Genomic DNA, 26,487 nt, shown 5'->3' with positions numbered 1-26,487 from the left:
ACATGTGAAGGTTTGAAGCTTTTTTTTCTTTGTCATGTGTGACTGTAAACAGTTGGAATAAAACAAGACATTTGTAGTTTCGAAGTATTTTAGAGGCTGTATCCAGAGACCCTCAGGCTTGTTTCCTTGACAGAAGACGATAAACCAGTTTAGCTGAAGGACCAATTCTCAAATAGTTGTTGGAGCTTTAATTCTATCTCTTCATTTTTTTTACTTACAGGAACATGTTTCTGTGTGTTTTTTTATTTTTTATTTTCTTTGTTTCAGTATTTCGTTTATTCACAAACTGGCAGCACGGAGTATAATTAAGCGAACACTAACTCCAGTCGCATGTAGTAAGCTGCCACTGGGAGCGATCCAGCCGTGTGATCTGTGACGACTGAGATGGATCACTTGAGCTGCTGATGAGCGCTTCGTTTCAGTGTTGAGTTTTAACACCGTGACCCTGCCGCAGAGGGTCCGCCATAACCAATACCCTCTCAGCTAAAATTAGCAGCCTGAGTTGTGGATGTTTGTCAAACTCTCGTTTCGGTTCAGTGACGTCCATGAATTTCGTGTTGTAAGAGGCGGAATATCACCGCAGGAGCCGTGTTACTGCTCCGCTCGCCTTTGATCTCGTGAAATTCCCGTTAAATGACGATGGGAAGGGAAAGGAAGCGTCACTAATCCGCCACCTTTGCTTTTTCAACCAGTCTGTGGTACGCGGGTGATTCGGACGAACTGCAGCGATGATACAGTGTGAATCCGAGTACTGAGATGTGATCAGAAAAGATGAGGTTGAGGGAGAATACAGAGCAGTTTTGAACAGCCATTTTTTCATGTTACACAGTCGTTATAAATAGATTAATAGATAAATAGAAGTTTAAAAAAAATGACTCCATGGCTTCACAGTTTTGGTGAAATTATACTATAATTGAATATGTTTTATCTTTGTTAGAATAAAGTAAAAATGATTTATATTCTGTATCTTTGCAATGAATTCATGTATTGATCCTGTATTCCTGGTGCTTTTCAATCTAGTTGTTTTTGAGTATCACAAATAGCTGTTTAAATTTTTTCTTTCATTCTTTTCGAAAACAGTATAATTTGTGGATCCCTACTCTTCTAATGCTCAATGTGGACCCATTTTCACTTCTTATTTTTCTCCTCGCATGGCTGAGTTCCTTTGCTGGATCACTGAAACAGATGTATTGCATTATTGAATATTCTAGGTTTTCATTAAATATTGTGTTTTTGATGATCACAAAATCATTATTTTCATATTCCCTTTCTTACTTCATGAGCAAGAATTGATTTTTGGAGTTAAGGAATAAAATACATCGGCTGATTTACACCACCATCCCTCAAATGCGGCTGTCAAACACTTGTGACAAAGACGTAAGAGGAGCAGGATACTTTAACAATAAACTTTATTGTCTAAAATGATATCAGAGCACTGAAACAGTGAACTTCCCAGAGAATTCAGATGATCCCAAGCGTCTTTTTTCTGCATTATAATAAATGTCAGTGCATACTGGACAATGTATAAGGCGATACTGATAAATATGTGAAAGGCCAGTATCGGCTGGTAATACTGGCCAGTCAGGTATTCTACTTCAGTTTTACACACATAGTTCAACTTAATATCTGAGTTGATTTTTGTGTTTCAGGCATCATCCTGTTCCATTTCTCGACTCCCTTACTGCACAAAACCTCATAAAAGACATAAAATATGTCTCTTAATGAAAGGAAACAACAACTGAAAACAGATCATGTGTCGTACTCTATTCATAAAAACCCTACATTTCAATTTATACTCACTGCCGTTTTTCAGGAAACACTAATTTGGACGCTCTCTCGATTTATCCGTTACACTTTTATTTTTGTCAGCATCTGCAGAAACCATAAAGCAGAAACACAAGCATCCTGGGAGGATCATGGTTACCTCATAGACTCCCATTTCAGAAACAATACAATGCTGAAAAGGCAGCTTGAAAAATACTTAAGATCTTTGCCTGCAGTCAGCCATAAGCCAACCACATCGGGACACAGTTCCCAGACCACAGGAATTCCTTGAGGCCAGCGCTGATTAGTGAGGTCTTTAAACTTCGTTTTATGGAATATCTTGAATTCATTTGGCCGTTTCAGAGAAATAAAATATAGGAAATTATAGTAATAATTACGGTTAACATTGTTTATTCATACAAACTTAATGACTGCCATAAAGAATATGTCAAAGAGGGCAGAGCAGCGACCTATAGATGAACGACACTCCTCACTCTGATGCCTCTCATTATGCTTTACATGAGCTCACACGGCTCAGGACCTCCTTTGCATCCACGCGAGCACTTCCTTCCTTTGTTTTAAAGTTCATTTCTTGAGAAACTTAACAGGTTAAGTATGTAAATGTTAGATCGTTTAATCGATTTACTTTAACAAACCTCTGCTTCATTTTTCTCCTGCAGCCTATAGATCCTGTAGGCCTCCAGTTCAGATTTATTTGTGAATATCAGCGTTGTGTCTTGAATTTAAAACAACGTACGAAAAAGACAATCACAGCACCTCAAAGCTATCACAGCTCAGCCTGTTAGTATGTAAGCAAATCAGCAGCAGAATGCTGTTTAAGATTCATTAAAAGAACCTGCTCGTCCTGCCGCACGCTGCGGGGCTTCTGCAGGCGTCCGCATACCTGACTGATTTCCTCCGCATACGATCATCATGTAAACAATATGTTGATCAAACGCCGGCTTGTAATTACACTGGGTGATAAGTCAAATGAAAGAGGAAGTTCTGAATGTTGCTAAAGGTCATTTGTAAGGGATTTTTTTTTTTTTTTTTTTTTTTTGCCTGATGGCATCACATGACCCGCAGTTCCGCTCGTGGCCACTGGAAGAAAACCAATACAAGCCGTCTATGCAACGAACAACAAACACCTCACGTTTGCTGGACTTTTCTAGTGCCGAGAAGCTGAACGTGCTCTCGTTTTCAAGCAGAGAAGCGTCTTCGTTACAAGAATTATGCCTACAGCACACTTGTTGTATTGCGGTGATTGTTTTCCCCACCAAATGAGAAATAGGGTTTCCCCAATTTTTGTTGCTGTCAACAAAGCCCATGATTAGACCAAAACGTTAATTGTGGTTGCATGTCTTTCATTACTGTTTGGCCTTCCTGCCCAGTCTGTGGCCTCTCAGACTCCTACTAAGACATAAATCCTTAAAATGGGTTACAAATATATAAATTCTTTATTTAAACGTGTACCCTAGTTGGAGTAAGTAGTGGCTTTTGTTTGAGACTATTATATACAGATCTGATGAGCTAGTGAGTATTTACATCAAGATAGTCTTTAGGTTTGACTTAAAAAATAAGAAATAAATAAACAGTGCCTTTGCTTATTATTACAAAGCATGGCAACTGTGTGGCTCACTGGTGTGTTTAAACATGGATGTATAAGGGAGGTGGGTGGCCCCCTTCATTTAATTTCCCTTGAGTCTAGAATTACTCGGATCAGGGCTGCACAATATATAACGTTTCAGCATCGACGTCGCAGTGTGCACATCAGACACATCGCACAATGTGCAAATAAGGCAAATTAAATAAAATCTCTGGAACATTTTCGATGTGTTTTTGTGAATTTTTACTACTCTGCCACTCAAAATATCCCAATTTCATTTTTTCCCCAGTATTGTGCAGCCCTGACTCAGATCTTCCACATCGAGCCTGCGCGCTCCACATTTTTCCCGGCTAACATCTGGTTTAGCCGCTGGTTGACTCGGGGGTAAATTAATTCGGTTGGTGCCTCTTCTAGACTTTCTGATGGTGAAACGAGTCGTCTCATGGGGGTTGTGACACTTGCTGCTTGTTTCACAGTGTAAGCTTTTTGGGCCGGTGTGCATCGCGTGACGTTGTAATTCCACGGTTTGGCCACTTTGTCGAATTTGTTTCAAGTCTTGGCGCTGATCCTCAGACTTGGTGTTAAATGCTTTTAGCAGTGGATCTGTATAGAGGAATGAGCTACACTGTATTATACTGCACAGACGTTACGTAACAACGTAGCGTATCACCCATCCTGTAACTTGCTGTTTGAGTTTAATATGTGATTGTGAATACGATATTAATTAAAATCAACAACTAAGCAACTTCCGCCTTTCTTCCACAGATCTTCCAAAGATCCTGTGATATTGGGGCTCGGGGTCGGGCCCAGGGGGAGCCGCCACCATTGCGTCCAACGAGTGGAGCGCCAACGGTAGCCCAGAAGATGGGCTGGATGGGGACAACGAGGACAAGACCCTGGACGGGGACGCCGAGGGCGTGTGGAGCCCCGACATCGAGCAGAGCTTCCAGGAGGCCCTCGCCATCTACCCTCCCTGCGGCCGGAGGAAAATCATCCTGTCAGACGAGGGGAAGATGTATGGTGAGTGTGCTGGATAACAGCCAGAGTGACAGAAGAACAACAATTACATGGAAATGAATGCACAAAAATGAGAAAACCATCCATTCCTCAAAGATTCTTGTGGCCAAAAGGCAACAAACACCCGCCGTAGTGCCCTGAAAAGAGACGAGAGGAATACTTTTCCCTCCCCTTGTGCTCGTGTCACAGCTTTGACACCGAAGTGAATGTTTTCTTTCCACGCAGAGCTCCCAGTAACAAGTCTGTACCTGTTGCGCTGTGACCCAGGGGCAGGTTCTTCCAGTCGCACCAGCGCTCTCGGAGCTGGTTATTGCCGCCTCGAGAGCATCTCGGCTCCCCTCCCCTTGATTTACACCTGTCTGTTCCTTCAGAGCCTTTACAGCCTATTTTTATGCCCACTGTTTTTTACAGCACCTCTCTTCCTCACCGCACTTTCAGTTGCAAAACCTGCTCGTTGTTTTTTTTTTTAATCAGCAAACGTCATGCTCTCGTTGCTTGTTTCCCCCACCCTACACACACACACACACACACACACACACACACACACACACACACACACACACACACAAACACACGCACACCGGTATTGCTGGGAGAGTTTTGCCTGCAGGTGACTGGTTGACGCTGGTTTCTAGAGAAGTGTTTCGTTTGATGCCGGCTTGCCCGGTTAAATGAGCAATAATTAGCCCAGCGTGAAATGGAGACTCAGGAACAAAAACATCACATTGGCACGCCGAAGATTTAAACATCCATATGGTTTCAGAATAGTTATGCTGATTCCTGCAGCGTGTTCATTAAAGTGCAGGTGTTGAGCCCCTTAATCTCCCGAAAAACTCCAGATGGATGTGTTGGCAAGTTCTCCGGTAGAATCAGACATCCAGGTGTAGGAAATTGAACGCATTTGTCCCTCATTATTTCAATCCCTCTTTCCCATTCCTGTTGGTGAGACAGTGCACGCTTTCTCTAATTAGATTACACATTTGAAGTTTGGGAATTTTTGCGCTGAGCAGCAGTAAAACGCTGATTGACAGGGATCGGGCTGCTTTTCTCCGCCGTTTCGCTCGCCGCTGTCCTCGATGAACCTCTCTCTGGGTTTGTGAAATTATGTTATTTTCACCATCGTAATTCAAATCCCGCGAGCCCCCGCTTTGTGAGAGCTCCCTGCCCTTTAATTATTGTCCAACTTGTCTCAAAAAGTTGAAATTGATTCCCGCTTCAGAGAGACCATAAAAACCATAAATCATTGCCACCAAAAAGGCTCAGACAGGCTGTGTGTTTTAGAAGCATTAGTGTTTGTTTTCATGAGCCCCGTTTTTCGGGTGGCTTGACGTCAGATGGGATTCTTTTGGCGTGATTCACAGGCAGGTTTTGATATTCAAGGAGAAGCACATACCTGAGATAACTGAGTCACTGCAGCCGCTACTGTTGCTGCTCCTGATCCTGTCTTAAGGAGTATAGTAGGAGGATACAAGTAGTGGATGGGCCAGTTAGTAAGCAGAAAATCTATTTTTGTCTGATCAATTATAGGGCTGCAACTGAATACTATTTGTGTCATGGATTAATCTGCTGAGTGTTTTATTGATTAATCCTTAAAAGTCAATGAAACATTGAAAAAATGTGAAATCTTCTCACAATTTACAAAACCCAGAGACTCTTCCTTTACTAGCATAAATGACAAAGAATACATTTACAACGCTGGAAGCAGTTGAAATCCATTTTTTTGGTTTTTCAAATAATTGATTAATCGAGAAATCACTGCAGCTCTGATTGTAAAACACTGGCTGGCTTCACCTTCTCTGTTAGACAATAAAAGATATCTTCAGACATTACCTGAAAATTTAATGAACAGTTGCTTAATTACTTGGAAAATAAATGGACTGGTCAATTGACAATGAAAGTGATCATGAGGTGCAGCCATGGGGGAGAAAGACTGTGTACATTTAGACTGATGTTCAGTCTGATTAAAATAAGCGTTTGTGACCATCCATCATATTTTCATTTTAGGCAAATCTCAAAAGATACGTGTTTTAAAATAGTAGTATTAGTAAACTTCTTGCAACTTTTCCAGAGGGAAAAAAATAGTTGTCTCTGCAAAGGAGGTTCTTTTAACCCGTCTCTGTTTGTTTGTTTGTTTGTTTATTTGTTTGTTTGTTGGTCAGCAGGATTACATAAAAACTGCTGAATGGATTTTTCATGAAACTTGGACGGAGGATTGGTCTGAGCCGAGAACAGACCTCATTAACTTTTGGTGCAGATCAGGATAAAAGGGACGAGATCCAGGGCTTTAAAAAAAAAAGAAAAGTTTGTTTTCTCAGTTTTCTCAGGACATAATGCATGATATGGTGATGAGGCAGATATCTATGAGTGTATGATTCGATGGAGATCTTCAATATGGTGGTATTAAATTATGGGTGTTGATGTATGGGTGCGTTTATATCTATACGTGGCTTTTGGGCTTGATGTTGGATAAAGGTTTGACTGAATTAAATGGGACTGTTGGACCTTGGGAGAGGTATGCACTCTACTGAGTGCCTTTCTAGTTTACAGCATGCTTTTTCTGACCTTAAGGTGCACAGGCCCGAAGCACAAATCACTGCAGGCTTCTCTAAATTTACCTAAATAACTCCCCAGTCCCGTTTAGCAGGGCAGTGTTGTGTCCCAGGCTCCATACATTTGTCATGAGAACGTCAACAAAGAGGCCGGCCGTGCGCAAACCTGCCCCCTTAGCAACATACTGTCAGGACCCCTTTTAGAGGCTGGCCTCTTTTTTTTTTTTTTTTTCTAGAGCACTAAACACCCTCTCCATTTACAATAAGTCATCTGAGGCTCCACTGGCAGAGCCGAGGCATGCCCCAGAAGAAGCCTTCTCACAAGGTGATTACCTCAGACATCTAAAAGCTGCCCTGACGTGAGGTTAGGGGAATGTTAACGATTGCACTGTATGTAATACTGTCTACCTTGCAGTCTCAGACTCCCAGTGGCCTCCAAAAGCAGGCAAGTCATCCCTCCCATTGGGAATTCCACTTTTTTTCTGCCAGGATTTTTTTTTTTTTCTTCATTTGCTGGGAAACGTCTGCAAATTTCCATTGCCTTAGCGAGATGACTGTTTTTATACATGTGTATTGGTTGCTCTACAAACCTGTCTAGACTTCCCAGCAGCACTGCCAGTCATTTACGTAGCTCAAGGGTAACGAAAAGTTCAAAGTAACATAACACTCATTTTTAATAAGTCACACATGTGAACGATCACGCCGGTTGTTTTAGAACATGAGCAAAACTTAAAATAGCTGTTCTCGAGTCAGTGATGTAATCAGTCATAACAGAATACATCTAACTGTCGTAAAGCTGTCAGAAAGTCTCGCAAATCTACCACAACAGTCGGGAATTCAACCTTGACACAACATGATCACCTTTTCTATTTCTTTCTTTGATACCACTCTCATGTCTGGATGGTGAACATTAGGCCACAGCCAGCAGCCGGCTGGTTTAGCTTAGCTCAGATAGCTTAGCATGAAGATATGAAGCAGGGGGGAAACATGTCGCCTGGCTCTCTTCGACTCGCTAAATAACACATTTCATCTTGTTTTTCTAATCTGTATAAAAACCAAAGTGTGAAAACAAGTTGGTCATGTGCTGAAACAGGAAGTCGTCGCCCCCCGCCCAAATTAGTCCAGCATATATGTTTATGTATGAATTCACTGCAAAAACCTTACATACACTGAAAAATCTGATGAAGTGAGGAAGGAAACCAAAATGAACCTTTTAGCTCTTAGAATTTGAATGTAGCAGTCTACTTTACCTGGTAATTCTGAGGAAATTGGCCTCCAAACAAATTCTGGCTTTTAGATCAAATTGCTTGAAATGATATATATAATAGTTTGCATTTTTAAAGGTGCATTCTGTAGTTTTTGGCAGAACATTTTTATCAGAGGGGAAAGATCTCCGTTGACTGATTTTTTTTTAATGCCATAACAAACTTAATAAATAAACTCTATTTGTTTTCATGACTGAATAAACAAACTGACCTTAAAGGACAGTTTCATACTGTTTTATTTTGTTTATATGTGGTGGACCCTGCCACTTTATTTTCCCTCGAGAACAGCTTGTTTATTCAGTTATGTTAAAGATAAATATTTTTAAGTTTGTATTATTAGCTCATTAATAGTGTAATTAATGACATTTGTATTCCATCTCCAAAGCCACATAGTGCCCCTTTGATTATATCAAACTGTTGAATTGAAGGCCAAGTAAAGAAAAACACAAATTTAAGTGGAAAATGAAATTGGTTCTTGAAACAAGTTTATTGTAGTAGTTTATTTTTTTTTATCCTTAAATTATTAAATTTTTAGAAGAAGATCATTCAGTTCATTTTAAATCTTGGCAAGCAGAGGCCCGTTTTTGCAGCGCGAGATATAATGTGTTAATTAATGAGCAGTAGAGCTTCTGGTCGGTGGATTTTGTTACATTTCGACCAGCTGTGTCTCCTGTTTACAGCCTCTATGCTAAGCTAAGATAACCGACTGCTAGCCGAAGCATCTAACAGACAGACAGATAGAAGGCTGGCGTCCTTCCTCTCATCACACATTTGTCGCACTTCCCAAAATGTGACCTTTTATTCCTGTGATTTTTCAACTAATTTGGCTCTTGTCGGAAATAATGTGCTGCCGCGTCTTTTTAGAAATTTGAAAAACTAAAAGCGAAAAGACTAATTGCAGCTCGGAGATAATCGTTCTTGGTAGAATTGAAATAGTTGGCACATTTTACACCCGAAGTTCAGAGGAAGTGTCTTCAGTGTGTGTGTGTTCATGTTGAAAAAAAAATGCCGTCCGTCTTGTTCTGCGTGGGGGCTGTACTGACATGTCGTTCCACGGCGTTTTCTGGCCTAAACAGGTCTGTCAAAGCCCGAGCGTGCACACACACACACACACACGCACACACACACACACACACACACACACACACCTTTCTCTCCCTCTCTCCCTCGCTCACTCTCAGCCCTGCAGCTGTCACTAACTACAGAGAACCCTGGGTACCAAAAAAGAAAAAAGAAATGATTTCAGTGCTTGGAGGGAGGCTTATGTCTCTTTTGACCTTCGGAGGCCGCATTAGGAATGAGCAGCAGGTTCGGTGCGCACCAGGTTGCTGTGGATGTATAAGAGAGGGGGCTGGGCACTGCAATGATGACTGAGCAGGCCTTCCCTGTCAGCCCCCTCGCTGAGATGTTAGGAATGTTTTCAGTCATGGCTGAGCAGTATGTTAGCAATTTAGGATTACCTCAATGTTATGAGAAGGGAGGAGGGGAGAGAATATGGGTGGAGAAAAGGATTCAGGAGAGGGAGAGAGGGAGGTGGAGGAGGAGGGGGGAGTGAAGAGAGATTACCTTTTTACTCACTATCTTAGCGTGGAAGTGGAAAATTCCAGCGGTCATGTAGTAAAAAGAAAAAAGACAGGCGTGTCCTGTCAGAGAAGAGGTTAAGAATGGCCGCCTGCAGCGATCTGAGTGGGTGTTGAGCAATCAGCGAGGGGATTCATGAGCGGCTCCGGAGAGAGAGAGAGAGAGAGAGAGAGAGAGGAAGACAGCGAAGTGTCGGGGAAAGTGGAGGACGAGGAGTGAGGCCGCGCATTGAGATTCGTACCTCAGTCTGTGTCAGCACCTGTCACGTCCTTCCCCACCCCCCCACCGTGTGGAGCCTCCTCACCGTCTCCCTCTGACCTCCCGCCATGTCAAGTCTGAGCAGAGCTCGGCTGCCACGGCTGCAGCTCCCACTGACGACGTGGAGAGCACCACCCTCTGTGTTTCCTCTGATGGGGTTTGAGAGAGTCTGAAAAATTTGGTCAGCTAATACAACCCGTCCAACTTGATCACTGTTTTTAAGAAAAAATCAGAAGTGCTGATGTATTCATGAAATTGTGCGTGTGCATACCAAGAAATCCTGGGATATTTTAGATATTCTGTGTGAGGTCGTCAACAATCTGGCCGCACATTTCGTTTTCGTAGGCATCGACTCACCTCTCCTGATATTACTGATCCGGAGCCTGTTGAATCAGCTCTGTTCACATGTTGTTGTTTTTTGTGCCTGAGGTTGAACACAGGTCTCCCGAGTGATTATGTTACCCCTCAAAATGTCGTGTGTGCGCCATGGTTTTAAAATTTGATGCAAGGGTGTGAAGTGGATGATGAAGGGGGGGAGGTTTTTGGACCGATTACCTCAGTGTTTGAGCGGATCTTCGTTTTTTTTTTTTTGTCATGAAGTAGTGTTGAATATCAGTCAAGGATTAGCCCTCGGGAAGCGCGAGGGAACAGTTTTAAAAAATCAAGGCGATCAGAATCCAGTTTGTCTTTTTTCCACAGAGCAGAACACAAAGTGCCTTTTCAGCATTCGACTTTATAAAAGTATATTTGGAGCTGCAGTTGTTTGCCTGACCCACTTGAAAGTGGCGTGTCTGCAGCGCACTGTATATCACATAGAACAAAAGCAGTCATTTCAAATATCACAAAACCAACCAGATGTTGTGCAAAAAAACTGGAGATATCGTTTCAGCTCTCGACCACAGAGCCGCACTGTTCAACAGATGAACAAAACACATTTTTGATTTACCACGCTGTACCACCAACTTCTCCGCTCAACACTGTTGGAAGAGAAGTACGAAAAAAACATAAATGGTTTGACGTTTTTGAAACAGTCTCCATTAGATTGTGAATCAGAAAGTTAGCTGTGTTTTTATGATCCTCCTTAAACGTCTGCTGTAAATGAACCCACATCACCATTCTCAGACAAGTTCCTATCTCTCTGCTTCCTGCTTCATACTGTATCTCAGTAAATACAGTACTTTGCAATGAGATATCTGTGAAATCAACAGCAGAACTCTGTGGTTGGGACGATGCAGTGTCCCCCCCCCCCACCCGCTGCTCCTCAGCTGAGGAGATTGAGAGTGACAGTTGCGGGGTTTTCGAACTGGCATTGTTCTCTCTCCCTGCCATCCTCTGCAGGGATGGTCGGCAGCAGGTGTTGCTGTCCGTTGAGAGCCGGGTCACACTGTGGTGTTGTTTTGGGAAAAAAAAAGGGGGCCTGCTTTGCTGCCAGGTGGCAGTTGTTGGCAGAGACAGTTATGGCTTTGTGTTTCCTCCAAGAGTTACAGCATCAGCTGCCCCTTTTGCCCCTCTAACCGGTGACCCCACACCCCAACCTAATGGCCCTCACCCTGGCTCTAACCCCTGTTTCTCCCATATGAGCATGTGTGTGTTCGCCCAAGCTCTGGCTGTGTTCGCAGGCCCAGGCCAATCAGACTGGCTAGCACAGATGTGACAGGCCTAGAGGAATGTTAGGAATGCGGAGGCGCTGGAGCGGGCGTGTCCATCCTTGGCCCGGGGCAGAGGGGGGACGGGCTTGCTCAGTATCGGCAGACAGGACAGCTCAGCTCAGCTCTGCTCTGCTCTGCTGGCCGACCGCCGGGCCGACTGACTGGTTGGAGAGTATGGTGAGTGCTGCAAGCCTGCTGGAGATGGCCTGCAGTACTTTTATGGTAATTGCTCTAACCAGGGCCTTCTGGAGGCCAAGTACTAAAGAGTGTGTGAAAAAACAGGACTTGTTTCTCCTGTCATTATGTGTCTGGATACTCTAACGCCTATAAAACCTTCTTAGACACACAGTCTGTTGTCTGTGCCTGTGTGTGTTTTAAGAAGGCACATCTTGACCAGGTTTTGCTGGTGTAAATATCTGTCAGCAAGTTTAGGTCATTATTCATAACGACACAGCGGTTCAACCTCTCCCTCTGGCCCCAGCGTTTAGCCACAGAACCCAGTTAACGTGACTTGGCAGGGTTGGAGTGAAGTGAAAGGGACTGATGGATTGATTTTCCCCCGAGACAACATAATGACGCTTCTTTTTGCTTGCACTCCTCACACTCCGAGGATGATTTCTCTGCTTGATCCCAGCTGCGTGCTGCTGAAAAGGCAGCGCTTGCTAAAAATCTGCACTGATTACGAGGAGGACTGCAGGCAGGCAGGCAGGACTCAGAATATAAGCCTGTTCTCCACACAACCAGTTTGTGCAGAATGTCGAGAGTAGATGTTATGTCATGAAAAACACGGTTCTGTTTTTCTAAGCAGTCTGTAATTAGGCTGCAGGGCCACATGAGCAGACAATACCGAGGTGTGAAGTGAAGTGAGCAATAAAACAAACTTGGGGGGTGAAACAAGAAAATCAACCTTTTAGTTTCTGACTTATCGTGAATAAGAGATGAAATGTTAAAATATGGTCTCCAGTAGGAAACAGAGGTGTTATTGTGGCCTGTGACCTGTGACAAACGTGTGTTTGCCCTGGGTCTGAGGAGCTCTGGGAAAGGTCACGCCGTTGTGCCTTTGACATACATTCAAGGCATGACAACAGTGCCACCTTGTGTCCGGTTTAGTGTCAGTGACGCACAAAGGTTGATCTTCTTCCGTCACGAGTTCCTGCATCCTTGTTTGTGTTTGTGACCGTGCTCTGCCTTTTTTGTTTTTGTTACAGGTCGCAATGAATTGATAGCGAGGTACATCAAGCTGCGGACAGGGAAAACCCGCACAAGAAAACAGGTAAAACAAGTCTGAATGGGTTTTTAGTTTGAACGCAATCATGCATGAGTTTGTGTTTTTAGTTAGTGCATGTTCAAGACAGAACTAACAGAGTAGTGAAAATGGTCAATTGCTGCAACAGCTGTTAAGTTTTTTTGGACTAATAGTTCCTGATGTCATGCTAGTGGATTGCAAGTTATTTGAAGGATAAATCTGGTTTCATTATATACAGTGTTTATATTTCTTGTAGTCAGAGAATCCCATGGAAAGACCAAAACCAACACTATGATAGTTGTTCAGCAGCTTTCATTTATCTGTCTGTCTGTGGCCCTTAGCCCCAAAACCAATTTTCTTCAATGGAGCATGTAAATCTTTAAAGGATATGTCGATGGTTCAGTGTTTTGTGACAGGGTGAGTGTCTCTGTCTCAGCCACTCTGATGTAACTACAGCGGGAGGGTCGAATCACAGTGTTACATACACGTTTACGAGCACAAAATGCAGATTTCTACATCATGTTGCTTTAAAACGGTGGAGAGCTATGATAACCCTGGTGTGTCTGAACCATCCATCCATCACTGTCTGTCACAAGCTAATTTAAAGTGAGGGAAGGCAATTCATAAGACAGTTGATTTTTGAGTCTCATTCCCAGATTGTCAAATACCGTCATTTTGGGCCATAATTTTGCTTTGGAATGGGACTCAGCTATCATCTTTCTACAAAACCTCCTTCCCGACCTTGAACAAATCAGATGTTGAGAGGGCTGGCTGGTTATTCAAACTGCTGAAGCCAGTCAATAAAAGAGGGAAAAAAATAGTCTCCGTCGAGAGAAATCTTCTGTATCATTCTTTGCTCCCCTCCTAATTTGATATTCTCCACGTTCTGATGCTATAGCACTGAAGCTAACCTGTTAGGGTGCGCCATTGTTGTTCTCCAGTGAAGGGTAGCGTCTGTCATTGGTCGCCACACCTCAACCACACCCTGCTGTACACAAGATACACCATTTCCACACTTCCCCCTTCATTGTGCATGCAAGCAGGCCTGTTTTGCAAGCTGATGGTGGTTGTCGGAAGGTGTAGCCTGGTTGTGGACATGCACCACTATCTGACAGTAGTTCTTCAAAGGACAGTGACTGGTGTGAACCACTGCGGTTTGGCCACAAGTGCAGAACCTACATGATCGCATGACCTCGCAGATCCAGAGTCTGTGAGGATTAAACGAGGCTTCAGCTTCACATGAAACTCGTGTCTGTAGTATGAGCTGACTGATGGTTTTGGTCTTTTCGTGACATTTAGCTGCAGTAAGAAAAATACATAATATCACCAGACTTATCCTTAAAACCCCATTTACTGTTTGCATGATGTAGTTAGAAAGCTCACCGTGCATGTTAACTCTGTAAGCATGTATTTGTGTGTACGTGACTGTGCGCGCATCTGAGTACATGTTGTTTTTTTATGCTCAAAAAACTGTCTCACACCCCTTTATAGGTGTCTAGTCACATACAGGTGTTAGCACGGAAGAAAGTTCGTGAATACCAGGCGGGTATAAAGGTAGGTGGCTGCCCGCCGCTCGGCGACACTGACTGGGCGTCTCTTTCCTCTTTGGTTACGGCTTCTCCTCTTTCTTCCCTTGTCTTCTCTCTCCCTGTCTCCTTTTCCTCTTCCCTCCTCTTGGCTATTCTTCTGTGCAGGTTTCTAGCCACTTGCAGGTTCTCGCCCGGAGAAAATCTCGCGAGATCCAGTCAAAGCTAAAGGTATGCGCTTCACGGCGGGCTCGGCGGGGCTGGTAAAAAAAAAAAAAGGCTTGGCTTTGCACTAACCATTATCATCGGTCCTTGCTTTGATGCGAGGGCAGCTCCTGCGACATAAGTGGATGCAAGCTTTTAACGATAAATCAGATAAATATTCTTGAGGAGGCATCTCTCTGATCTCTCCCGGGGAAGCCACGGTCCTGCTTCTCTACCATGCATGCCGTGCACAAACAGACAAAGCTTTTTAACTTGTGTACATCAGCGCTGCACCGCGAGGCTAATCACACGGTAATGAAAGTATAGTAACTGATTCCGAAGCTGCTTCTTTAAAGGGAATGCCACACAAGCTGCCGTGATGAGCACAGTTCAGTCGTTCAGCTGCATGTTGCTCCGGCTCTGTATCTTTCTGCTGTGCGAGCCATGCTGCTGCAGCACACTGTACTTCTCTGAGACTTCCTCTTTCCCTAAAACTCTCTCTCTACTGTGATACCTTCAGTTCCATTCATGTGTGTTTGTTATGTTTTTTTTTTCTTAAAAACTGAACAGTCAAAAAAACCAGAACAATAATGTTTGACTTGTGTCATCACACTGTGTGACTCCTTCTGACTCGTCTTGTAGTTCTTTCAGTCCCTCTCGTCTCTCTTTATTCTTTTCATTGTTTGTTTATACGTACATAACGCAGATGCGTTTAAATTCTGAGGATATTCTCCCTTCAACTTAAATTAACCCTTTAAGGCAGACTAATCCTCCAGCATCCACAACTGATACGTTCTGTGTAAAATGAAAGTATAAAAGATAAGAGTCAGGCTCGTTTCTTTTCAGTAATGTCATGAACACATCAGTTCCACCAGCAGCAGCTGGTGTGACAGTATGTTGGGAAACGGATGCAACCTTCTCACCTCCTTACACCTCATAAGCTTTTAATTTTTTGAGAAGTGATGAAAAACATACAGTAGGAAAAATTAAATAGTGAGCCAAGTATTTGTGTGAGACTGTTCACGGTGAGCCATGACATCCTTCTTCTAAGTCTTCATCGCTAAAGTGACGGGACTTAAAACATTATCCAGCCACGTCTGTTTTGTGTTTCGTATTATGCCGTCAAAAACTGTGTTCCCAAAATGTTTACATGTCTTAAAATTAAAGGTTAAATTGTAAACATGTGGTAGTATTCCATTGTTTCCCGTTTCATTGGATTCACGTAACAACCCCGCTGTTGTTCGATCTCCCCCCTAAGTGGTTGCCAGTTTGTTGCGCCAGCTAACTTTGCTAACACTGCATTGCTAGCTAGCTAACGTTAATACAGCTATCTCAAGCTAACGTTAACGTTGCTAACTCTAGCTAGCTAACTTAGAGTATGCGGGGCACGTGCTGTGGAACTCAGCCGTTTTTACTTTTTTCCTCACAAACTGGCAACTACGGAGACTCACAGAACACAGATACTATGTGACACAACAGCATTATACTATACTATTTATATACAAAACCAGGCAGGAGCCAACTGTCAGAATTCTTACACAGACGTTTAAAAATGATCAATTAACAATCATAATAATGTTTTTAAGGAAACGAGGCACTTTTATTCTGAGCGTTTCGTCAAGCTCTGTGGATGTGTTCTTGATAGAAAATAAAAATGTTATTAATATTACCTTTATCTTTATTTGGCGTCACACATCTAAACAGTATTATAAGCTTGAATAGCGCTCTTAGTCTTCCATATTTTGTGTGTGTGCTCTCAATATAAACCAACAGGTAGCAGTGGCATTAATCAGGCTTGTAATATCTTGAATGGAGACTTCTATCCTCTCTGCTTTAAGGGGTCCAGTTATGATTTATTTAAATTCTTTCTGTGATTAGATTTGTTTTGCACATAAAATAATCTGAATTTTGTCCCCCGAACACAACATGAGACATTTGAGTCGACTCGTTTTTGTTGCAGAAGATAAAATCACCTCGTGCTCATGTGTTCTTTGACCCATTCTCAAAACTCCTACATACTGTATGTCAGCCATTCAACATGTATGTTAGGTCAAATCATTTGTTTTTTCTTATGCTCTGTGAGTTCACCTTTGTTGGATAATAGCAGAAGAAAGAATTTCCAATGCCTCTTTACTTTTTTCCTTTACCTTTTCAAAAGTAAAATATCAACTAATTAACCATATATTGTAAACATCTCGTCCCACTGTTTAATCAATCCAGCTTTTATGAATTTAAGCCGGAGTGGTTTATTTGTCAAAGACAAAACACATCAACAAACTAGTTTCCAAGCCACTCTTATGAGTTCAGCTCTCCTGTCAACGTCTTAACTCTTGAGGCTCACACAGAGTGCCATTAAAACATGCCTAAGAATTACTTTTTGACGGGGTGGTGTCAAAGAGTCTGTATTTTGTCTAATAATGTTGAATTTACTCTGTAAATGATTTTTTTTCTGATTAGAAAGCAGCTCCGTCCTCTGGGGAATCAAGTGAAGTTGTAGCATCAGCTAAACAAACACAAAGTAAACGTGTGAGCGCTAAGATGGCTACCCACTGTAGCACCAGCTGTACAGTTGACGTAATAAACTGAAGGATTGCGCTACAACCAAACCTCCAAGGATTTCACTTTTCAGTATCTGCGTCATGTTGCGGGCTTACAGTGTGGAAAATGTTGTGTTACAGAAGTGCTGTGTTCATTGTGCAATGCAGAAATTGACTGGAAATTCAAACATTCATAGAGTTTCACACATGATTTTAATTAATTATTGGCAGTTATTTGAAGCTTTTACTGCTTTCCAATGAAATGAGTAAATCAAGAATTTACATTAAGTTTCGGGTAAATTGCTTTACCCATATTGTGATAATGTTGTACTGAACCACTCTCCTCATACCATTATCCCAACTGAACATTGTCACCTGGTTTCTCTCTTTTTTGATTCAGGCGATGAATTTGGTAAGTGAACCCGACTTGTGCAATATGCTTCCCTCCCTCCCCTTTGTTTGGCAGAACCCGTGCACTGTCCCCTTTGCTATGGCCCTCTGCTGGCATGGCGTCCCCTGTAATGATACAGTTCTTAGGAAACAGCCACGCTTTGAGCACAATTGTGCTGCGCATCCTGCCTGATGTAGCGTAATTCCCCTCCCCCAGCCTTTTGCCAAATGCCAAAAAAAAGTCTTGCTTGCTTTGCATAAGGTGTGGCTCTTTGATTCGGGGCTTCTGAGGCATCTTTCCTTTAATTGTAAAGTCGTAGCCGATTAGCTCAAGTGCAAACGCTAAAAAAAAAAAAAAAAAAAAAAAGAGCAAGAGGATGCATTTTAAATTGTGTTTGGTGCATTAAAATAAAAGCTTCGATGTGTTTCTAAGTCAAAAGATTTGGGATCATGAGCTATGGACATTAATTTGTTGGCTTTTTAAAAATATCTGCATAAGAAAACTTGAACTTGTACTATGTTGTACACTGATCGATGCAGAATGGATGCAAATCTGCATTCCAAACCAAATGCACTCTCTTCATTGTTTTTCCTGTAGTAATCTCAATAATGCATTGATACGTGATTTGTCCTGTGACCTGAGCTTGAATACCAACGCTGGAGTGACGCTGCTTCATCCTCTGTCTTCTCTTTGCTTCAGTCTGCCAAGCTGTTCTTTCAAAGACTGTCTTCTTATCCATGTAATAAGTGTTTGTATAGACACAAGCTTAGAGGCTCTCCTCAAGCTCATCAGCTACTTTGATACATTTAGAATGTAGTTGTTGTTTTTAAAGCTGAAAAACGCAGTGTAACGTGGAAGTCTTAATATGACAGTGCTCTCTAATACAGCAGGAAGTAATGTTGAGGCTATGATGCCACCTTGTGGTTGACTCCTGCCATTCCTCCTCTTCAATCTGTAGGATCAGGCGTCCAAAGACAAAGCCTTGCAGAACATGGCAGCGCTGTCATCTGCACAGATCGTTTCCCCGAGTATGATAAAGAATCCTCTCCCACCGCTGCCTCCTGCCCCCTACCAACCAGCCAGAGTGAGCACATTTACACATTCGTCAGTTCTTTCGCCTATAAGATGACACTGGATTTGATCTGAAGAAAAAATGTATTTTAACATCTTTTTCTTTACTCTCCAGTTCTGGCCTGCAATCCCAGGACAGCCTGGACCCTCTCAGGAGTAAGTAAAACCCGTCCGCTGAAACCCCCACAAAGACGTTTGTGGGGTGACGTCAGGATGCATCTAGTTTCTGAAAAGAGAGAGATTGAGTTAAATACGCGAGTGAGTGACTGAATGGGCAGGGTTTGTTGTCAGGTGGGTATTGCAGGGCATGTTTAACGGATCACATTTTTGCCACACCAGGCTGGTTCTAGATCTCAACCCGGGAAGGACTCCTGGGTTTGGCCGCACCAGCCATGCGTAAGTTCCCCCTAGCCGAGGTCCACAACTGTGAGCACAAAGCAGCACTAACTCCTCTCCCACACTGTATTGTTCTGTATGTTTCCTGCACTGACGTAAAAACACCGCCAGGCAAATTAACTGCTTCAAATTTTAGTTGAGAAAAAATAAGGGACTGAAAAGAGAAATCCTCATTGACATACATTCACTGAAAAAAAAAGCAAAAAAAAAAAATCTATGAATATTTGAATCAATCTTCGTAGATTTGTTAAAAACTGCATTTATTGATGCTGTTTTGCATCGTCGAGAAGAAATGAAGCAGGTGGACTTACGCCTAGCTGGTGCAACAACACATATTTACTCTTTGACTAACAGATTTTCACAATTTAAAAAAAAAAAAAAAAGCATTTATCAGAAATACAGTAGGAGTCATCTGCCATAATCGTCTGATACTGACCCTCTGTGAAACATTCATTGTCTTTCAGTATCAAACCTTTTGCACAGCCCCCGTACCCAAGCCTATCAGGTCCTGTACCGCAATCCATACCGAGTAAGTATGAAGTAAAAATCTGTGATAAGTTTCCCAAATTGTAGGCATCAAGGTTTTATACATTTTTGTGATTGTGTGTGTGTTTGTAGCCGGTTTTGAGCCCTTGGCGCCTCCTCCTCCACCAAGTGCTACTGCAGTACCCGTGTGGCAGGACCGGACCATCGCCTCCTCTAAGCTGCGCATGCTGGAGTACTCAGCCTTCATGGAGGTCCAGAGAGACCCCGACAACGTGAGTGAAAATTTACTGCAAGGCTTCCTACTTCCAGACGTGGATGGATTACTGAACAGGCCCGGAGAGGTCAGAGAGCCACGGGGCTTCTGTTTGAAGTGATTGTTGAGATTTCTGGTTGGAAAGTCACAGGGTTCTGTTGAAAATGGGGTTGTCCTGGTCAGGTTTTGTAGCTTTTTTTTTGTTTGCCTGACCAGAGTTTTTGTTTAACACTGAGTATCTGCCAATCAAATTCAATCCAGTATTAGTTTTTCTGTATTTTTCCTGCATTTTAGTAAAATACAGTAAATTCTTTTATCAAACCAGACCAAATGAATTAATTTCCCTTTTTGCTGGGGACCACCTGGAACCCACTTTGAAAAGTACTGTCTTATAATGTTTCTTATAGCGCACTGTAGCTTTTTTAATATCTGCGCAGAGGAGTTTGAGCGTGGATCTATTGTGGCCGGAGTCCGACAGCCTCTCTTAGACTCAAGTGTGAACTAAATACCAGTGTTGAGAGGCAGTTTTTGAACAAACAGCGGTGCCAAGAATCACAGTTCACCTGCAGAATGTCACTAAAAGAGACTCAAAATGGGCACAAATAGACGTGAAACAACTACAAATGATACAGCTGCCTCGTTTGTGACGGCTGTATCATTTGCATCATACTCCTTCAATGCTTATGGCAAGAAAACATGTAATTTTGGTGGTGGAAATATCCCTGAACCAACCCTAACCCTCCGACACCTGCCGTTCAACAAAGGCTACAGCAGGATATTTCAGCAGTGTTTGGATCTGATGTCAGAGAGCTACAACAACCAAATTTCTTTTCCTCAAAAGTGAACAGTATCACATTGAGATCTGCGGCTGAGGTTCATGAGGTTAACCACATCCTTCTTCCTTTTTTGTTTTTGTCCACTTGCAGTACAGCAAACACCTGTTTGTCCACATTGGACAGACCAACCCCTCCTACAGCGACCCGCTCCTCGAGGCGGTGGACATCCGGCAGATCTACGACAAGTTCCCTGAGAAGAAGGGCGGGCTGAAAGAGCTTTATGAGAAAGGCCCACAGAACGCTTTCTTCCTAGTTAAATTCTGGGTGAGTTGTTCCCAATAACTGACTGAAATGTAATGTTTATGTTTAACCTTTTACCTCAGTGGGAGACATTCCAATTTTCATAGAGTCCCATTTCAGAAACTAATGCTTTTTCTAGCAGTTACTTCACATACATCCACATTTTTAACCCATGTAAATACTGCTGCAGATAAGAGGCAGGAAAGTAAAGATTATGTTAGATTATACAAACCACTTCCTTTTCTTGTGACTCAACCACTGTTTTCTTAACTTGGTGAAACGTATTATCTCAAGATTATAGTGAAGGCATTTCACAATGGATTGCTTCATCGTGTACCTTGCAATGCAGGAAACTGTCTTTGCCAACAGTATGTTGTCCCCAAAACAAGTAGTCTGAAGACGTTTATGCAGAAACACCGCCGACATACCTTACATTTTTCTCGCAACCACACAATTCACGTGTGTCTATGAGGTAGTCACATACAGCTATGTAATTATCACTAATCTGATTAAATATATTCCCTCCTCAGGCGGACCTGAACAGCAGCGGCATGCAGGATGGCCCCGGTTCTTTCTACGGCGTCAGCAGCCAGTACAGCAGCCTCGAGAACATGACGATCACTGTTTCAACCAAAGTCTGCTCGTTTGGCAAGCAGGTTGTTGAGAAAGTAGAGGTAAGGACATGCTCTGATTCTGTGCTCTCCTCTTAAAAAACTGACACAAAGTCTTGCATTTTTCACTTTAATACTTTGTGTTGTTTTTGTTTTGTTGGTGGCACAGACAGAATACGCCCGCCTGGAGGGAGGAAAGTGTGTTTACAGGATCCACCGCTCTCCCATGTGCGAGTACATGATCAACTTTATCCACAAACTCAAACACTTGCCTGAAAAGTACATGATGAATAGTGTTCTTGAAAACTTCACTATCCTACAGGTAACATACTCAGTTTTAGCGAATTGTTATAGGAATAATGCTCTGTAATATTTGTTTTCTTGCAGAGAATGAGACAAAGTGATTAAGCCCACGTAATATCTCTCCACTGTAAGCTAAGTGTGAAGCTACCACCAGCACCCAGTTAGCTTGACTTAACATAAAAAAATGCCATTTTTATGGATCCCACACCGAATTTCTAAACCTAGCCCTGCCCGACTCTGCCTCAGATTAACTTGGGTTTATTGTTTTAATAAGACAAAAGCCTCGACAGCTTTGTGCTCCTGGTCCTTCATGCCTATCACAACCAAGACATTTTTTGATGCGCGAAAGCGACAAAGTTCATCTGACACAAGAATTCAAACTCTATGTTCAGAGGTTGTCTGGTGTGTGGAGTAGAGGCAGGGCAGCCCAGCCTGTCCGCTCTAACTAACAAGTCCAGAGACACTCTTGCAGTGAACAGGTCGGTTCATTTACCAGGAAAACTACAGCTCATAAACTGCCATATCAGAACTGCAAGAAAAACAGATACTATACCAGAGCTACTGTGTGAGTTAACAGTTTAAGTCAAGCACAGAGAAGGCCACCAGTGAAAACAATCGATTACAGGTGGAGTAGGGTGACTCTTACCAGAAATCTGGTGTGATCAATAATAACAGGCAACAGAGAAAACTGCTAGACCAGCTTATAACCCCCATCAAACCCACAATGTTGTTTTTACAGTGTTTTTTGTATGGGTTAAACACACAAGATATAATGTGTTATTAGTAGTATTTAGAGAGCCTCGTTAGCTGTTTCCCTGCTTCCTGTCTTTATGCTAATTTATGCTAATCAGGTGCCGCTGATTCAGTGTACAAACATGAGAGTGGAATAAATGTCCTTGTCTAATTCTCAGCAAGAAAGCCAGAATGAGTATTTCATGTCTAACTCTTTCCTAAACAAATCATGATTGTCACTGCAGCGTTTCCAAACCGACTTCTGCTTCTTCACATTTCTCTCCCTTTGCCCCTCAGGTGGTGACGAACCGCGACACCCAGGAGACCTTGCTCTGTATAGCGTTTGTTTTTGAGGTTTCCACAAGTGAACATGGAGCTCAGTATCATGTCTACAGACTTGTTAAAGACTAACAGCTCATCATCAGGGAGGTTTTGGAAAAGCCAGACAACAGCGTGACACAATCTCTCTTCGACCAGTTCAACCATCCAGGAAAAACGGAGAAAAAAACAAAAAAAAAAAGTTCAATCCTAGACCGAACTAACATGGACACATTCTATGCTTTAAAAAAGTCTCTTTGGCAAGGATAAAAAAAAGAGTGAATCTCAACGTGCCGACACGCAAAGAAAATTTTGAAGAATTGCGGATTTTTCGAAACAACCAGCTATCTTCCATGTGTTTAAACATGCTTTAGATGAAGTGGGTCACTTTCCCGAGGTAACTGATGGAGCTTGAAATGTTTTATTGAGGGAACGCGAATGTGTTTAGGGGTTGAAGAGACTCTTTACGGTATCCAAGGGAACACACTCTGAACAATAAGAGAAGTGTAAATAAGATTGAGAGAGTAGAGAGAGAACAGGACCACAGAAGGGGAAAACCAGAGCCAAGTGGTGTTGTTGCAGTAGGTTTGTTAGGAAAGCAAGTGCCTTTTCTCCAAAGAATATATCATTGCCTGCCACTTTGGATTGCCTTTTTACTACCTCTTGTTTTTAAACAAAAACAGAAAAAAAAGTCAGACAGGTGTATTTTGTCATGCAAAAAAAATAAATATTGGAAAGAAAACCTCTCACATCTTGTATTCTGGCACACAGAGGAATGGGATCGGATAACTAATTTTTCATGTAGCCTGTTGTTTTACAAACAAAAATCGTCCCACGTTTTACAGTCCAAGTGTACGGGGAGAAGGTATATTGTGTTACCATACTATTTGGGTTCTGCTCTTTTTTTAATGTTTTATTACACAATTTTTTTAAAAAAAAATCAGGTCTTACAAGCATCTATCTATAACTTGTGACACTATGGATGCTTTGTACCATTGCTCACCTGAAATAAAGCCAGGGCTTCGCCATCCATGTGAGATCCCCTTGTTATTTCTCTCTGTTTGAAGACATGTGCTTGGTTGCACTTAAAAAGATCAAGAAAGGGGGGGAGTGAAGCAACAGCAGTGCTTATTTTCTGCCTTGAGTTATGTAGCCTAATGGAAATAATGAATTGTTTCTGTACTGTGAGTCAGCGGATGCTAAAGGAATATGTGTTACATAGGAGAATCTGAGGGGTACTTTATGTTTCATGTTTGTGATCAAGTAACTCAGCACAGAGACCATGGTTTTTAAGTAGAGAGGAGTTAATCACTGTTTCTTTTGTTTAAAAAAGAGATTGTATGCTGTGAAGTCGGTTCATTTGCTTCACACTTCTCCTTGTAATGTGTGGAGAAGCTGCATTCGTTGATAAAAGTTCAGTTTTGATATTTAAGACAATTTTTTACTGACATTACCCATGTAATAAATTTTGAAATCAAACTAAATAATTGTCTTGAAACGAGAGCTATTGTCTCTGTGCTGTGGAATATGACCATTGATTGTTATTTATAGGGTTGGAAAAGAAATAGCGGGAGGGCAGGGTGGGGAACTGGAGATGTATTGATCATTTTCCATTGTGATGGAGATGTTAAAAGTATTGCAGGACCCGTATTACAGACAGGAGGACTGTCTTCCTATGGATCCTGCTAGACAAGTGTCTACTCTGTGTGGTTCACTGGACAATTGTGCTATAAAGGTTCAAATTTAAGATATTGTACGGTGGATTAATTGCACCTGGCTTTGAATGTCATATTTCACAAGCTAGATACAATAACACTCCTCCTCTAGCAGGTTTCTCAATTTATCTTTTATACAGATTTTTTTTTTGCCATTATCAAGATTAATGTTTTGTTTTTGATTCTGTTGTCTTTTGACTTTCAGTGTTTGCCATATGCTTCACTGAAAATAATGTGTGATTGTGCTGATATTGATAATTAATAATAAGATATCTAATGTATCATATTCTGAATGGTGTGGGCAGTTTTTTTTTGTTTTGTTTTGTTTTGTTTTTTTGGTTTAAGGTGGTTTATTGTTGTCTTTGTTACCATTGTGCATTGCAATTTTATACTTCAAAGTAGAGGTTGGACTATGTAATCAAACAAATGTATCTAACAATAAAAGACGCATGGTGCCTTTGGGGCCATTTTCCCCCAGAAAACTTATTAAACATGTTTGTAAATTTGTTTTGTCCCTGATGTTTTTATTCCTACTAATATGGCAGAAACCTATGAAACCAACTATAGTGTAGGCGTCGGCTACTATTTTATTGAATTAAAAGTTAAGCTTAATATTTATTTATTAGTAGTCATTAAGTCTTAATATCCATAACATCTCCCCTGTCAATAAAATAAATGACCCTTCAGTCATAGAATCTGAAGGGTTAGCCTCCTCATTTGCATAGTTAAGCAGAACTGTAAAAAGAAAATATGGAAATAAATGTGTGTGTAAAATAAGAGGAAAATGCACAGGGAAGAAATACAGAAGTTAATATGTAAACAGATATTTTAAAAAAATAGGAAAGTAAATAATTAGGAGTATAATATAAAGATAAAAAATTAATACAAAAAATTAAAATATGCATTTGTCACATTTTTTAAAAGCAATGCTTCTTTGATATTCTTTGTTATATTTGTGGTGCATTTGATGGCATATATATTTATTTAACCATTTATTTTTTTAATTTATATATTTAAATATTTTTGATTTTGGAGGTTTCAGTCCTCCATACACTGATATCAATATAGGGTAGCCTATATGATAAAGTAAGATTGACCAACATACTGCACTTAGAAGCAGTTTTGCCATTTCAAGTCAACTACATTTCAGAGGGAAGGAGTGTACTTTTTGCTATACCACATTCATCTCAGAAATGTACTGTAATTAATAAGGTTTTTATTTCAGATTAAGACTTTACATGAAAAATATTTCTTTATGACTAAACCTGTGGTTCTTAACCTTTTTGAGTGATTTCCTCTCTAAACTGTTAACAAAGAAGAGACAGCCTAATCATCTTGGGACCCTTTGAATGGGTACGATCTAAGGTTGGGAACCACCAGACTTAACTAGCTCACTTATACTTATGCACTGATGTATTGCTAATGACAATCAAAAGTTATTTGTAATATATATTTCGTACAGGAGATTGGGAGTTTGAATTCTTGACTATCCAGGTTGGCTCCTTAGGAAAATATATACTATATATTGTTATTATCAGGGGTACTGTCTGCATAATCAGTACTTAAACATTTGCAGTTCATTTAGCTGGCTATAACTTACACTACTCAGTATTAGTTAGGGATATGGGTGTGTGCATGTATGTGCATGGATATGCAATAAAAGTCGATTTTAAATTTGCTGCATTATTTTTGGGGACAAAAAATATTCACAAAAACACGAAATAAAAATTCAGATGTGTCACAGAATAAACAACTGAGTGAAACATTTAAGTATCCCTGACTAATTTTGAGTAGTGTATGTCCCTCAGTATGTTTCTGGAATGAATGACTCGAGCCTTTACGAAGCTCTCCAGAAAGAACTTCACCTCCCAGAATAACTTGCGGCTGCGGCGAACTGAAGCCGGAAGCAGCTGTCAAGTTGGCTAAATCAAAA

General features: G+C 41.5%; 1 protein-coding gene across 1 annotated transcript; it reads left to right on the top strand.

Moving 5' to 3' along the window:
- Positions 1 to 4,155: 4,155 nt before the first annotated feature.
- On the top strand, positions 4,156 to 25,060 carry tead3b (TEA domain family member 3 b; the record flags this gene model as incomplete). Its single annotated transcript, XM_037099946.1, has 14 exons — positions 4,156 to 4,390; positions 12,898 to 12,962; positions 14,427 to 14,489; positions 14,630 to 14,692; positions 17,603 to 17,614; positions 18,552 to 18,677; positions 18,780 to 18,820; positions 19,004 to 19,060; positions 19,525 to 19,589; positions 19,679 to 19,818; positions 20,726 to 20,899; positions 21,406 to 21,549; positions 21,656 to 21,808; positions 22,819 to 25,060. Coding segments are annotated over 14 exons (1,452 nt in total), but the record flags the coding sequence as incomplete, so codon positions are not given.
- Between the last annotated feature and the right edge of the window lie 1,427 nt (positions 25,061 to 26,487).

The sequence above is a fragment of the Acanthopagrus latus genome, chromosome 6 (genome assembly GCF_904848185.1).
Source record: "Acanthopagrus latus isolate v.2019 chromosome 6, fAcaLat1.1, whole genome shotgun sequence".
NCBI classification, from domain to species: Eukaryota; Metazoa; Chordata; class Actinopteri; order Spariformes; family Sparidae; genus Acanthopagrus; species Acanthopagrus latus.
This window is presented reverse-complemented; position numbering and strand designations above follow the sequence as displayed.